This window comes from Cheilinus undulatus, linkage group 12 (assembly GCF_018320785.1).
Source record: "Cheilinus undulatus linkage group 12, ASM1832078v1, whole genome shotgun sequence".
Lineage (NCBI taxonomy): Eukaryota > Metazoa > Chordata > Actinopteri > Labriformes > Labridae > Cheilinus > Cheilinus undulatus.
Window position 1 is genome coordinate 25956430 of NC_054876.1, and position 16813 is coordinate 25973242.

A 16813-nucleotide genomic window follows, 5' to 3' on the forward strand; every position below is an offset into this window, starting at 1 on the left:
ATAGCCTGTAGCCTTTATAGCCATTAAAAGCAGCCCTTGCTTTAAAGGACATTCAAATTTGATAATTGTCTTTAAAATGAGCCTCAGTAACAGAGCCTGACACTGAAGCAGCCAAAAGAAATTGAGCATTTGCCAGACTTAAACATAAGCATTGCATTATTCCCTCTTATTTGTGAAAGTGTGCTGAGAAAAAGGTTTATTTACTGACATAAAAAGTACACTTTGACCAGCAACTAACAGGCTTGTAGAAGTTGTGCCTCATTTCACTTTAAGCCACCTGGGGCCCCTGTGTGCAGCCATTTCCTGTCAGCATGGTGATATGGTGGCCTGGGAACCATGTTGTTTCCTCACCCTAGGACAGTTAACCAGAAGCTTGTCATTCCTGTCATACTTTACGCTGCTGCTCATCTCTTTTCTGCTTGGATGGCTGGACCGATGGATGCCTCAGAATGTCCCTAATAGCCCTCTTCTGCTGGTTGAACAGTGTTAGCTGGTGGCTTTTTTTTTTAAGCTGTTGTCATTAACTGCTGCAGGGAACTGTAAAGATCAAGTTAAACTCTAGATTTTTTATGGATCTTTAGAGTGTCATGAAATGAAAAAGTCTTCATTTGTGAGGAACTGCATTTTAATTCAGCCCAAGAATAAAAAAAAAAATCAACAGAAAAATGATGGCACAAGTCAGTTAAGACTATTTATTGTGAAATTCTTTATAAACACAAAAAAATCTACTTATATGCAAAGCTGAGTCATCTCAGCGTTTCATTTTCCTGTTACTTTCATGCATTTGCTTTACTAAATATCAAAATCAGATATTGCGTCATCTACTTTTGTGAAAACTAAAACATATAGATATAGATATGTATGTAGATTAGAATTACTATTCTTGGCGGTAGACAAAGTTTTTCTTCCTCTGCACAGAGTACAACTCATCACAACTATATATACTTGTCCTCTACCTCGAGGAAGGATAAAATGATGTCAGTATTTCCAAGACAGAATATTGAATTATCATCAGCCTGTGACAGTTTTCTCCTGATGCTGCTATACTGACGTTAGCATGACCTTGTGAGCTGAGTTGGATGTCAGTACATATTTTACCCTTTTAAGACAAGTTTATATTGGTCTCAGAGGTCCCCAAAACATGTCTGTGAACTCAGTTGCTGAAAAATCACTCCAGTATTGGATTTTTGTATGTCTTAAACCCCCTCTGTTTCAGCCCAGCTCAGAACGAGCTGTTTCTGTGTCTGTGGCTTTAAATGTTACTGAGCTGTCTGACTCCATCCCTGACTCCGCCCCTCTCAGGAAATGGATGTGGCACCTGAGAGGAGGATCAGGAGAGAAGGGCGGAACTTTCTTCCAAGCGGGGAGGGCCACCCGAAACTTGGGCAGTGCTACCTCTCCAAATGACATTATGAGGGGAATATCTGAGAACAGCTTGTTTCAGCACACATTTTCTGGGGGGGGGTTCTGGCACTTGAGGGGCTTGTGGACCGGCCAGGGGCACATATTTTAGTTAGAAAAGGCTGAAATGTGATTTTTACATAATGTGTTCCTTTTAAAATTTTTTTGCTGGAGTATTGTGACCAGCTTTTGATAGCAACTTGTTCCAATAATTTAGCAGCTTTTACTTTTCTTTAGGCTTCTTTGTCTATTGAGTCTAGTTCACAGTCACCCCACATCAGTTAAGTCACAACCCTGCTAGTTTGTGTCCACGTCTGCACTTCAATTGTGAACAGTCCTTAAAGATAACACTGCTGGTCAGGTCTGCATGCGCTTTTGGTCGCCCTCAGACACAGATGCATCACTCACACAAAGATTATGTGCTACTGTCAGCTTGGTCTGGTTCAGTGTAGGAGCTCAACCTAGTATTATCTCCTGAGTCAGGATCTTTGTTATCGTTCTCCATCTGAGAGTTCCACCAGTGTGGCTTTGTGAGTTTGGAACGATTTCCACAAAAACAATGTTGATAAGGTTAAAGAAAAACCTCATTTTGACTGACACAGGCATGCTTCTTAAATTTTGAAGTGGTTCTTTGAAGGCTCGGATATGATAGTTAGTTCCAGACTTGTGTTTGTAAAACTCACAAAGAAATTCCACTGTCACACAAAAAATGTTGATAAAGTGCCCTTAAACAAGATGCCTTATCACCAACTGTGTGCAGTGAGAATGCTGCCACATGTACATCACATGGAGTTGATGGAAAATGATCATGCAGGCCTTTATTTATCCTCCTTGAATAAATAAAGGCTAATATAACTCTCTCTACTTCTCCTATTTTAAACACAGCTCTGGAATCCAGACAGTCTTTGCTCTGGTTTCCCTTCCAGGCACAATAACAGCCCCCCCCCAGCAATTTATCTGAATATCTGAAGTTTCATTCAGACTGAATACCACAGGAAAGCTTTAATGTTGTCTGACAAGCTCGCTGTGTAACGTGATTACAGCAACAAGAAATGGCCAGTGCCTTTTCCTCTTTGTAAGCATTCCACAGAGTAGTATAAACATCACGTTTATTTCGCAGATGCTTTTGTTTGAAGTGATTTACAATGGAGCCTCAAAAAGAACAAAAAGCATACAACATGGGAAGTGAATCCATCTTAAATACATGGGCTGTGTGTGAGAGTTGTATCCCTTATTTTATTGTCTAGGTGAATGGAAACTGATGTATAAAAAATTAATATTTCTTTTATACTGCGCATGTGAGCAGTCAAAGTATGGTAATATATGTCATGTAGTGAATTATTTCTAGATTATGGATAAAAAAAACCCACAAGTACTGACATTATTTGATTAAAAAATGAATGAATATAAATAAGTTGGAAAGTAGTTTTCTTTTGAATATCTAGTCACAATGGCTCCACGGTTTCTTCCAAATTTAATCTAGCCACATTTACTTTTCTTGTTTCACAATGCCACAAGACAAAAGGAGCATTGTCATTGCTGTAACTGAGTATTTTTGTCATTTCATCACCTATAAACTGTAATGAACTCTTAGGTTTCAAGGTAAATTTCGATAAGTCAGAACTTTCTAACACCAGGTGTTTTAAATGACACACTCTGTTATTTTAATGAACAATATTCTCAAATAGCACTAAAGTTTTCAAACAAATTCTATTTCATAAGACAGATGTGAAGGAGTAGCAGTCAAAAATTGCAAACAAACTCCTGCACACTGTCTGATTAAATACTGTGCAGTGGGAACCAAAACGTTGCAGATGTATTTGTGGAATTGAGACGCATGTTTTAATAATTGGAAACAAGAGATCACCATATATTAGATGTCAAATTAAAACAGGTATTGTTCGATTTTCATTAGTATCACATGTTTAAAATTTAAGTATTGTGACAACCCTAATATACTCAGTGTGCTGCAGGTGAGCTTATTAATGTCAAACTCAGTTCATGTTAGGTTACTCCTCTATTACCTGTCACATTAAGCCTATCTTTTTCTCACATGTACAAAAATAGCTCTTAGTTTATCAGTTCATTGAGGTTTATAACTGCAAACAGAGCCTGCCTCCACCTCTGAGCTCTGTGCAGCATTCAGCTGAGCCCTGCTCTGCTCTCAGGCTGCCTCAGCTCGGTGACATCAGCCCTCAGGTATGCAGTCGTTCATGGCTGAGCCAGACGAGCTCGGGTGGCCTCATTCATCTCAAGGTGTTGTCTGGTTCTTCCCTTCCTCTCTAATTCTCTCTCTGCTTTCACCTACAGCCTCTCCTCCAGAAGAGATGTGTTAGATAAAGGAGATCAGAGGTGAAATAGCTTACAGCCCAGTCTGTCTGTCTCTAGTTTGTGGTATATTGGTTTTCTTTGCTTTTTTAGGACACACTCTACTTAATGCAAATTGATTACAGAGTGGCTGTGTACCATCTCTGCAGTATTTTACTGTAGCAGTGGTGATAAGAGATTATTTTTGGGTTTGTTTACAGGTTTAGATGCTGCTGCAAGTCACAGTCAATTTGTTTACTGGAAAATCTGTTCAAAATGCCAAATTGTGATAGTCTTATACCATGTATTTCAGTGTTGTGGGCCATTCATACTAGGGATGCATCAGTATAACATCAACCACATAACGGCCCTGTTGACAGGCATGCACAGAGGCATCGGTTTAACATCAACATTGGCTCATATCAGCTTTGTTTACAATCATCAACCATCAGCAGATAATGTAGCATAAACCAAAGTTGGTACCTGATTTTTATCTGTTGTGTCACATTGATTTAATACAAACTAGCACACCTCACTGCTTAATCGAAGAGGTTTTTTTTACAGGGCAGAGGAAGACATCCATTTGATAGAACTGATCAGTTTTCATGGTCTAACGTTTGAGAAAAAAAGCTGGCATAGTGGGTGTCTTATGGTAAAAGAAGTATAAAAAAAAATTAGCATTAGTGATGACAATTTGTAATATAGCCATAGATAAACTTAACATACAGCCTGCAACTTTATCAGTGGCTTTTTCCTCAACTGTGGATACTCTAATTTCTCTCTGAGTTGATTTCTCCAGTGGGTTTTCAAAGATGGCTCGTCTTTATGTGGAAAAATCTTAACTTTAGGCAGTTCCTTGCAGCTCTCCTTCCCTGCATGTGGTGATGAACTAAATTGTAATTGTTAGAAAATGGATTTAACATGTGCAGAGTGTATACAGGGTGTTTGACATTGATTTGCGTGGGAATGTGAAAACCTCAGCTCTTCCTACCTCTGACTAATGCTTTTCCCAAATGTGATTTCCTCACATGCAGCCAGGCTTTAAATGTTTTGTTTTGTTTTGTTTCTGTCCCTCAGAATGAAGAGAAGCGTAACCTGAGTTTGGGTGGCCATGTTGGATTTGACAGCCTCCCTGACCAACTGGTCAGTAAATCGGTCACACAGGGATTCTGCTTTAATATTCTTTGTGTAGGTAAGTACCAGCCACAGCGTGTGTGAATGGCATGTGTGTGACAGACTGTTAAATTCTAAATACAATTAGTGCCTTAAGGAAATGCTTTAACTAAATAGAACCCTTCTCTCCTCTCCTTTTTAACCTCAGTCTTGATTTGTTTTCCTTCAAACAAAATAACAAATCAACAGCACTATGTTGTTTCCCCGACATGAAATGAAAGCACAGGCCTCGCACTCATGTTGGTGCAATAAAAATCTCCTGTCTAAAAGCTAATTAATTACTCCCCAGTGACTGAATGATTTAACTCACTGTGCCTCCATTTTCTCCCTGCATCCTGCCATCCACAGGGGAGACCGGCATTGGCAAATCCACATTAATGAACACGCTGTTCAACACCATGTTTGAAAATGAAGAAGCCAGCCATTATCAGAATGGTGTCTATCTGCGGCCGCGAACATATGACCTGCAGGAGAGCAACGTGCACCTCAAACTGACAATTGTTGACACTGTCGGCTTCGGTGATCAGATTAACAAAGAGGACAGGTGAGAGACAGATTTTGTGATAATCTGCACTCTTTTGCTACTGAATTGATGCTTTTATGACAGTTAAGATGCTGTTTCTTGTTTTCAGTGGTATTTCAGTGACAATAATACAGTGTGAATCGGCTCACTGGATAGAGAGAAACAGATCTTCCAGCCTGCTTCTTTCCTGTTTAATAGCACAAGCCAGTGTTTCCCAAATTAGGGTTTGGGTCCCCTCCAAAGGATGACAAAATAAATCTGAGATGATGTGAAATGATTTATGGGACAGGAAAGTAGGGGGAAAAGTGTCTGCAACACCAGTTTTGTAGTCATTCAGTATTTAACAATAATTTCCATAACGCCATATGAGAAGAACAGGGGAAATGTTTCTTTGCCAGAACTGCTATAAGTTCATGGACATAAAATGTAACCGAGGGCTAAAACTAACCCATTACTATAGATTTTATTGTTTAAGTATGTTTTAATGTCCCTGTAAAGTGATAAAAATATGTATTTTAGGTTTGTTGGATGACAGGCTATTGATGTGAACCACCAGGCCAACTTTCATTTAGGATGGTGATGTGTGCTTAATGAGGTGGAGCCACATCCACTCACAAAAGATACGATCCTCTGAAATTTACAGAATGCTACAACCAGACTGGAGGAATCATCTGTCTGCTATGCTGCTATGTTACAACTCTCTTTTTAAACCACCAGAGAATCAGTCACATGTATGCCATGACAGGCAGACAGTTTAAAGCCATGAAGTCTCGGTTTCATTTTCTCATTCTGTAATTAACTCCTCATGTATTCCTTGTATCTCATTTTATGAGTTATGTGAAGATATGTCTCTTCCAGTTATGAGAGGTCTTAGTTGTTAAGTTGCTGATGGAAACACTCAAAATCCAGGCATTGCTCCTTTAATATAAAAGCCTTTGGTGACAATTAGCATGGAGGCTTTTATTTTGACAGACTTGCAGGAATATAACATGTCTATCAGTGAAAAGTTTAGTAAACTTTAGCATTGTCATGCTAACAGACATGACAGATTTCAACTGTGTTTTTTGGAGAGAGACAGTCACGGATGCTTCTTTTAATCATCCAGGACTAAAGACAAGTGAAGTATGGATTAAAACATACCTTCAGCAGGTAAGATGTTTGTTCCTGCTACATCTGGTTCAAGCGAAAAATAGACAATTTAGCCTGCTTCCTGACCTTACTGTGAACTATGTCAGAGCACAGCTGCCTGGCTCCGTAACAGAATAGAGACAGAAGTTGGGGGTTTAAATTTACTGTTTTCTGGCACAAATCTGTCTTTTATGATAATTTAAATGATCCTTAGGCCACAAGGCTGATAGATTTGGCAAATTTACCCCAAAATCAACAAAAACACAGCATGTACCTGACTGTTACTGTAATTCTCAATGTAGGCAGTGAAAATGGCTGACAACAAACTGTGAGATGAACTGCTCGGGGATTTTATATCATTGTAGTGTTAGGGGGCAGGGTAATTCCCAGTAGCAACCAGTGACGCCATGGGCTGCTATATTTTTCCTGCCCATGTTAAACCAAGCCAGGAAAGAGGTGAAAACTTTCAAACGGTCTAAATCCAAAATTCTGTCACACATAGATCACATTTTCACATTTACAGCAACCTTATTCCAACGTATCTAGTGTATTAAGATGGCTATGTTGGATTTCACTTTACCTGGGCTTTTACATCAATCCTTATCATTATATGTAGTTTAGAAAAATTGACAATATTTCACTTAAAATATGCAAGTAAGTACAGTAGAAACTTTAAAAGTAAGGTAAAAAATAACTTAGTGTGGTGACTTTAATTGAAACATAGCATTGTGCTTCATCGTGATTCTGTAAAGAATGATTAAACATTTAAAACAAAAGACATTTATGTCAACTTCCTGCCAAGTTTTGCCTTGCTTTCTACTTATCTTTATTAATACAGTCAAGACAATGCTGAACTGAGATGACCGTACATAAAACAGTCAACAGTAAATCTCACTGAAGGCCATGCACTTCATCCTGACAGTTTTTCATGTATCCTGTATTTCTAATGCTACAAGTCAAATTCTGTAGTCCAGAAAGACAGATTTTTGTGTTTTTCCCATTTGAATCCTCACTGTTTTAACAACATATTTTACTGTCAATCCTCATCCAAAAACTTTTTTTTTTTTTTTTTTTTTTTTTTTACTTTTGCAAGTTGTCAGCTGTGTAGTTTTACTGAAATTAGGTCAGTGTTACCCCAGGATACAAATGAAAGAAACAGACACAAAGGAATATCAGTCAGGGTTTATGCATGTTTTTCTTTTCTTTGTTGGATGGAAATTAGACAGGAGATGAGACGGAAAGGATACAATTATTTTTTTTCAAACATTCAGCTGTGGAATGAAGTGTACTTGTTATGACCAAGCCAGCGAATAGCAGTCTCACGCCCTTTGATAGCAGCTTTTCTCTGCAGGCTGTACAAACCAACAAACTGAGGGACAGACCCTGCAGCAGCCTGTAAAATGCTCAGTGTGAGCCTCAAAAGGTCAGAGTTTGTGCATTCCACAGCAAAGATTGAGGATAGATGTGAATGGAGTGGACAGATTACTGTAAACATGAAGCTAGCTCAGGATATAGAAGATTCTTTTCACTTCTATTTCCCTCTGAGCTGTTAGATAAAATATAGGAAGATTAGACACTTCAGAATATGACAAGTTCAGTCTGCTGCTGAATTGTTTGGGATGTATCTGAATCACAGCAATGACTAAGCATTTGACATTTTAGCTGTAGTTTATGAATTTTAATGCTACATATTGCTTGTTTAAAGGGCTTGAGTCTCCCATGATAAATGGGCAGATGCCAAATGCAACTGTCTATCTGAGTCATCTGCGTAGCAAGTCAAAATGTCTGCTTTTCTCATGTTTCTTGCTTTCCTGAGCACATGCAAACAAAAAAAATCTCATCTCTTGCAGTACCAGTAGCATTACCTAGCATAGTAAGAACTGTATGCATTTTCAGCTTTGATTTATAGTCTTGATCCTCCACTGAGCTCAAAACTAGCTGTGTTCAAGAAGCGACAATGTCATTCCAAATTGTGACTTCTAAGCATGTTATGGATAGGGATGAGCTTTAAAATGTTTTATAGACAAATTTCATAACCTCAGACATATTTATTTGTGGTAGAGAATGTGGTAAAAAAAAGGTGAAGAAATAGAGAGGCTATGCCAGTGGAAAGCTTCCTGGTACATGTAGTTATTACAGCTTGCAAGCAGAAGAATTCTCTTTTCAGAAATGTACAGCTTCGATGAAAACCTTCTAATACACTGCACATAAATCTCCCCAAAACAAAAAGTTTAACTAATTTATTACTTTAATTATTAACTAATTATTTTTTGGGTTTGAATGCTGTAATTATTTAGAGCCATGATACTCAACTGGTTGGCTGGGACCCAAAAGTTGGTCATGGAGACTTTTTCAGTGGGGCGTGGATGTGGTCTTCGGAATAAGAAAAGTTGGGGGGAAAGTCTATTTCATGCAATTATTTATAGGGAATCTAAGAGAGGTGACAGGGTAGCTTATTAATGTTGGCACTTTAGCAAAGCATGTTGTAAATGTGACAAAAAATCCATGAAATATGGGTTCTCTTTAAGGACAAGTGGGACTTAGGTGAATTGTTAAGTCATTGATGACACATTCAGTGATGTTTTATACTGTCTTAGGTCAAAACTGCAACTTTCTTTACTGTATACATTTAAGGTTAAGTTTTTTTAGAATTTAATTTTTATTACCTCTATTTTATGTTACACTAAACTGGTCTGAGCAGACAGGGTCGTGGAGTGTGTTTCCGTTGATTGACATTATTCAGATTTATAAAAAAAAATTCAGTGGCATTTTCTTGTCAGTTCAGCTGAAAAGAGCCAGAGGAGATGTAAAACTAGAGTTGACACAAGATGTAGTTCTAGCTGTACAGAAATCTCTGTAATTTGAAAAAAAATTGAGATGAGACCAGAAAATGAAGCCTTTCACTGAAGATCTAATAAAAAAATACACAGCAAAGTTTTTTTTTTTTTTTTTTTACAAGACTGAAAAAGGGCCTTCTGAAATTCCGAGAGAAGTCACGAGCCTATGCATGTCCCTGAGACTTTCTCTTTAGTGAACAACAACCTCATTCTCTGACTTCAATTTCAGGCACCAATGATGCAGCTTGTTAAATATGTGTGGCTGACTTCTGATGGTTCGCATCTCTCTTAATTGAGTTAAAGCTGAATTATCTGATAAACTGCTCCTGCTGGAGTAAGACTCCTGACATATACTTCTGGCCCTTTTTGTTTATCTTTACATGAAAATGGATGCTTACAAAAGCTTAACAACACTGATGTATTTATTCCTTATTTCTGTGATTTACTGTCAACACTTAATGCTATGAACACTGCAACAGAAGACAGGATGTATAGCAGTCTCTGTGATTTGTTTCAACTAGACTCCCAAAAGCAGAACACGAAATTCATGCAGCACTAAGCTGTACAGCTCTAAGCTGAGATCTTGGCGTAGAGTCAGATCTTACAGTTACTGAAAACATAACTGTCTCGGTTCATTTCCCCAGTGACGACTCCCTATTTCCTTTTATATTCATCAACAGTGCATGACGAAGAGGACAAATATTCAAGCTTCAACCCACAGCCGTAAATCTTAATGGTGTATCTTGACTTTCTCTGCAGCTACAAGCCCATCGTAGACTACATCGACACTCAGTTTGAAAACTACTTACAAGAAGAGCTAAAGATCAAGCGCTCGCTGTTCAACTACCACGACACCAGGATCCACATCTGCCTTTACTTCATTGCCCCAACAGGACACTCCCTGAAGTCTCTGGACCTCGTCACAATGAAAAAACTGGACAGCAAGGTGACAGACAACATGTACACAAAGACTAAGTCATACACACACTGTTGTTTTCTTCCCCTTTGGCTAATAGTACACAGTCCCAGTCCCTCCACCTTTGTCTGTGGTTAGATATCAGTGTTGCTGAAATCTGACCCCCCTTTCACTGTGACTGGTGCACATTTCAATGAGAGTTTGACATCCCTGATCTTTTTTGAAGGGTGTGGACTGTTGGTGTCCTGACAGCATGGCGCCAAAAGAAATGTTGTGGTTGATTTCTGTTTTGTCTTATAAGATTAGAATCATCTTTTACTGCAGTGAAAATATTTTTCTGTTGAGGCTTCAAAACAAGTTTTACACGAGTTTTCTTTCCCTTGCTGTTTTATGAACTGCTATATTTTCTGAATTCCCACTTATAATTTAGATATTTTTTTAATAAGAACAATAGATGATTGTTTGAGAAGTAGCGATATACAGTGTTGTTAGTCCCTGGAAAAATGCCTCCATCTGTTCTGCATCAGGCTTTGACATATTTGCATTTTTGCCATGGTTACAGGTCAGCTGTACACCAATCAATACTCTCATTCAGTAGCACATTGATTTGTGGCTTTGGTCAATTTTTGGGCGCTAGTATTATTGCATGATTTCTTGGTCAGTGGATCTATGTTTTGTTATACATCCGGTGAACATGGCCCAGTGGAGACACAATGATTGGCTTGGCCTCAATCAGACAAACAGAGGGAGAAACATCCAATAATAACAGCATTAGGAGCGAGAGAGCTTAAGAGTGAGGAGACATGGACTAAAAGAGGGCAAGTAAAATGAATGGGCCATAATATATTTTTCAAGATTTATTGTTACTTCTCTTTATACGTTGTTTACAGATGATGTCATGCAGAAACACAGAACTCCCCTTGAGGGGCAAAAAGTGATTTCTATAGAAACTCTACCAAAAGGCAATGTTTTGAGCAGTTTACGACTATACCAAGCATTCAAATTGCAAATATGTGTACATTCTTGATTATTAAGCTACTTTTGTGCCCCAAAAGTAGTGAAATATACTGGTAAAAAAATTTCAAAAAGTTAAAAACTCGCAGAGAAACAGCAGCGGGCAGGAATGGAAGAAGCATCTATCTAAAGCCCGGAGGAGCAGTTTCACACAATACTCATATGGTCTGTTTCTACAGAGTGGTCTAGTTTGGTTCAGTTCAGTTTTGCCATGATGTATCACATTGACCTCTGGTCTTCCCCATGTTTCCTCAGTTGAAGTTCATCTCGCGAGCCTCCAGCCTTCCTTGTTGTGAGGGGAAATCCATTTCTTTTAAGAGATCCAGATCATTTGGCTCAGCTCAGTAGAGCTGGTTGTTTGGCCTCCAAATGGCACTTCATTTGGCAAAGGATGGAGGAAAGGAAACTTGCACTCAAATGAGAGCTAGCTACCTTGGCTAACATAAAAGAGCTGTTTCGTAGCACAGGTTGGTTCGTGAAGGGCTCATCATCACTCAGTAGCTCATCCCACAAGGTTTATTTGGTTGATAGTATTTAGCTGTTAATTAAAAGCAAGTTTTTGTTGAAACAAGGATTTTTTTGTATGTTAATGGGTCTCAGCTAGCATCTTGGCTTAGCACAGGACCTCTAGATTCTTGCCTTCCTTCATCTGGCTAGCTGATGCTAGGAGGTCTGCAGGACTGAGTATTTGTGATATTGATCACCTCCACACCAGGTGTTCAATTGTGGTAAAAATCATTTTTTGTAAAGTGTAGGGCTGGTATTCAATGTATGTAGAATTTCTCTGATGATAATTGCAGTGTAGATGTCCAGTTAGAACTGTAAAGTTCAAATTTTCCTCGGATCCCATTAACTCCTAATGACTGCCCCCCTCTTCCTAACCCCCAACCGACATTGAAGCAAACCATTGTGGAAGTTTGTCAGTGACTACGATGGCTTGTGTTTTTCTATGAACATCCTTGATTTACCATGGTTGCTATAACTGCTAATATGAACAACTATAAGCCTTTCTTTTGTATCCAAATTGATTTACAGACTACATATTAAACAGTGATGTTTTATGCATACAAGGAACTATGTTAAGAAGATTCTTTGTGCTTGAGAAATACAACCTGTTGAGATTCTGATAAAATGGTTTAACTCTGACTCAGTCATAAAAACAGCTGAACACATTCTGTGGTTTTTGATCATAACTTGGTTTGAACATGTGGGATTTGTGGAATTTCAGGAAGGTAAAAGATCTCCAAAACATTTCACACCACATGTTTACAAAGCCCAAAAGAGAGAGGAAACAGAGAAAGAGGCAGTTAGAATGCAAACATTGAGTAATGTGAGTTAACTCCATATGCACTTGTTTGACCGAGAAGTAAGAAGGATTATACTGAAATCTTAAAAGCACTTTAAATGAGAAAGCTGCTGCTGTTGTTGTTTTTGTTTTGTCGAAGTGCTGATTTACTGCTATCATCTTTGCTACTTGTGTGTATAGTTTTTTGTATGTTGTTACACCATGAAACCATAAACCTAGTAACTGATGGCCTTGTTTGATTCTGTAGGTCATATAGAGAGGTCATTGATAACTTAAATGTGTTTCATATTCAGTTAATAACTTCTCATGGGAGCTTTAAGACTCCCTGATTAAAACACATGTAATATACAAAACAGCACCCTGTCCTCCAATGACTGATAATTATAAGAACTGAGAGTGGTGCTCCAGGAATGACAAAGTGGCAGCTTTTGCCAAGCTTGTGTCTGATGATCCAGTCATAATGAATCCAGAACAGAGCAGATGGTCAGCTTGTGACCAAACCATGCGTACTTACCCCTGCCAACAATTGACGCACGGCTGCTCATCTTTGCCAAATGACTTCTGATACTTTTCAAAACAATGACTGGACATTTCAGCCAACTGTCAGTCTCAAGGGCAACTTAGAAATGTTATTAGAAAATATGATTCGATAGTTGTAAATTTTACAGATATTCTAATGATACCTTGATTCTCTGTAAACAAGTGCTAGTGTAATAATGACATCAATATGAACCTGAAATGTAATGAAACTCTTGTATCAAAAGTAAGACTAAACATGATACTATATTGACTTGTTACAGAACCTCTTTCATGCTCATTCCAGGCCCCCAGAAGCTTTTATTGCTCTATGTTGCTTGGGTTAAACCGATAATATCAGCCAGAAGTCGCACTGCACAGCTTTTTGGCAGAAAGCCTACATGGCAAATGACTCCTAGTACTGCTCTTAGCTTGGTTTCCATTCAGACATCAAGATTGGGGGACTCAAGAGGACCTAATACTTATTGGCTGGAGAGTAAATGTACCAAAAGATAAAAACTCAAGATAATTTCTTCCTTGTTATTTAAAATGTATAAAAATGCATTTGTGTCTTTTCTGTAGCTGTTTTCAAGGCCAAAGTCTTCAAATCTTTAAGCGGATTTCTATGGGAAAGCACGCATACTTGTCTGATCTCACAGAAAACCCAATCAACATCAAAAAGAAGTTCACACAGTATGGGCCAAAATCCAAACTTAGCACTTCTCCTGCTGTGGGGCGACAGCGCTGACCACTGATCCTCTGTACTGTCTTTATATGCCATCAGAGTGATCGAAATCTGGCAGCCTTCAACTGTCTCCCGACGCCATCCAAACCACCACAACTCTCACAGCCAACCTCTCTGTGCCCCCTGCTTTGAAGAAAGCCATTGAAGCCTGCCTGAGCTAAATATATTTCCACAGTGAAGCAGTTCACATGAGCTGAATGTGTTTGATATTGTATATCAGCTTACCTGCTTCACTCTCCCCCCTAATATGAGTGAAAGCAAAGCAGCTTATCAAACATAAATCCCTCTGTCCATTCATATGAACCCAACTCATTTCTTGCTCCACCATGGCTGTTAATATCCGGCATTTTCCTGCTTAACACTACTGAAAGGTGCTGAAGTGTAACAGCAGTGGTGGTGCTTTTGTTTACCATGATTTATGGTGTTTCTTTTGCCACAGTGGGCTTCTGAGTGGGTGGCCACGGCGAACACCACTCTGTCCTCAGTTGCTCTTTCTCAGAAATATTTCCACCATGTGAAAAATGAGACAGCAGGCCTGTGTTGAGTGACCACGGTGTGAACAATGTCAAAAAAAGCCATCATATGCTCCTTGAATTTACGAGTTTAAACCATCACACAGAATCCTTAAGGATCTGTTTGATTATGACTGATTTAATTTGATTTCCCGTGATAATTTCAGCACAAAAAAGTGTACAAGTTATGCCACAAGTCCAATATTTGTTACTTGGAATCCAGTTAATTGCTGTTGCAGGGATTTCATGGAGGGGCCACATCTTCAACAGTTGCATGAATTGATATATAAATAACAAAGACAAAAAAGATAAATGAACAGGGCTACTCTCGCTGCCATGTCAGGGAAAAAGACCTCAGTAAAATAGAAACAACATTTTCCTAATTCTATGTAGTTTTTAGTTGAAACACAATGGTGTTTTTTCTATTAAATGGTGTTTGAATCACCCCACCCTATGGAGCTGAGTTTAGGACCCATCAGAGTGTGGTATGTAGTGGAGGGTGGCAGGAAGAGAGATAAGAGTCTGAAGGAGGGGTCTTTTGTTCTAAATGGCAATATTTTTCTTGAATAGGAGGAAGTCATTACCAGTTCATTATCTATTATTGATTTGTAGAGGTCATTTGACAAACATGGACTGATATTTCCTGCTAACCTTTAAAGTTTTACATAAGATATGGATGCTTCTAACTTAACTTTTTATGAAACCCCATATAGGCTGAGGTAGTATTCAGATACAAATCCCACTTTTGTCTTCTTTTTGGCATCAGACCTAACACTTTCACCATTGAGTCAGTATAATGGAGTAAGGGTAGATATATCTATTAACCCATTATTTAACTGAGAAGAAAGTTGTTGAGAAAAAGTCAAGTCCCTTTCAAGAGTCCTAGCATATGAGCTTAAAGAAAGAACTCCATGTCTGTGTTCCCACAAATAGTACTCCGAAATCAGTTCTGCCTGATAGCTAAAATTTTGCCTACTCATGCATAGAGGCTGTTTTAGTTGAAGCCAAAAAGTCTGCAGCAGGACGTCTCAATCCCTTGGAATAATAGACTACATTTAACATGATGCAAAGCCTCTGAACAGCTAATGAGTTATCAGTTCATTGGATTCATCTGCTGCTGGCCTAATCCCATCAGTAAGAGCCCCGAAATGACTTTATGCAGGGAGACAGTCACTGATCGTGGTGTTAAAAAAACCCAAAAAACGACTTTATTAGTGACTGTTAGCAAAACATTCAAACAAATATAGTCTGATCTACTTTCTTAACCTTTCTAGATGCCAGTACAAGGACTTCTGTTCTGATGAGGACGTTATAGTGTGGGAGCAAAGCTTAAAGACATTCTTTATACCTTCACAACTTGCTTTAGAAACAAAACTTTCTAAGTCCTCTTTTATTTAAGATAAAAAAGCCACTTTCTGCCCATGGATACCATACAAACAGCAGCTTATATAAAGAAATTCTGCAAACATTTTAATGTAACCAGTTTTCCATAATGTACACAAATACAGTATTTTTACATCTGAATATATCAACATTGATGTTGTATCTAGTGACACTTAACAATCTTTCATTTTGGACAGATATTTTGTCCTTGTACTCACTTGTATTCAAATAATAACATAGAAAACAGGCTAAGTGAATTTAATTTCTCAGTGATAATCTTACTTATGATCTCCTTTCATGTGGTCGAACCTCACCATCTGGAGCTCCTCGCTGTTCAAAACAAACACAGAAAACTCTGTGGGAATACTCTTTGACCAGCTGGGAAAACCCAATTGTGGGAAGTGAACAAATATCAGTTTCCTCCTCCCTTCTTGCTGCTTCAGGGGCCACACAGAACTGTTTTCAGCACTTGAAAGCCATTAATGATCACTGTTTGTAAAATAAGAGTTAAAACAAAATACTAGCTAGCTACCCTGCTGTAAATTAATGATCCAGTAAAGTATGATGAGCCTGTAATTTGACTCCTAACAAGCTCTGGCTCCCGCTTTGAGGCACACTGTGGAATTGATGAGTGGATCTGTGGGGATCCTCCTCATCCTCCTGGTTAGTGATTTTGGTAATACTGCTGTATACAGGAATGGGGGAAAACTCTGTTTATGGATCTGTACATCTGCTGGTGATTGGAGATGGAGCCCTGTTTGTTTTCATAATCACGTTGATTTTATGTATCTTTAGGGATTCCGACAGCTTATTCACTGCGCGGTTTTGATGTGCATGGTCTTGTTTACCAAATTTAGTGATGCCCTGAGTTTAGTTTATGTTTTTCATTAAGTCCTCTGCATATTTAATTGAGCTTTATTTACTGTGTTTGTTTATGGCCTTCTGATAAAGAGACCTTAATTGATCCGATCTGTAATTCTGAGAACGCTTGGCAGATATTCTCTATTTAGTTTGACAGATACAGTTTATCCTTTCACGATATGTGTCACACC

At 38.5% G+C, this 16813-nt stretch overlaps 1 protein-coding gene across 1 annotated transcript in view; it reads left to right on the forward strand.

The window, feature by feature from the left end:
• The window catches only part of sept8a (septin 8a), a 45419-nt gene that overhangs the window by 13635 nt on the left and 14971 nt on the right, over window positions 1–16813 (forward strand). The window contains exons 2-4 of the mRNA XM_041800807.1: window positions 4786–4900; window positions 5230–5425; window positions 10129–10315. Of these exons, the coding sequence (XP_041656741.1) occupies window positions 4786–4900; window positions 5230–5425; window positions 10129–10315 (498 nt within the window). The remainder of the gene's footprint in view (window positions 1–4785; window positions 4901–5229; window positions 5426–10128; window positions 10316–16813) is intronic.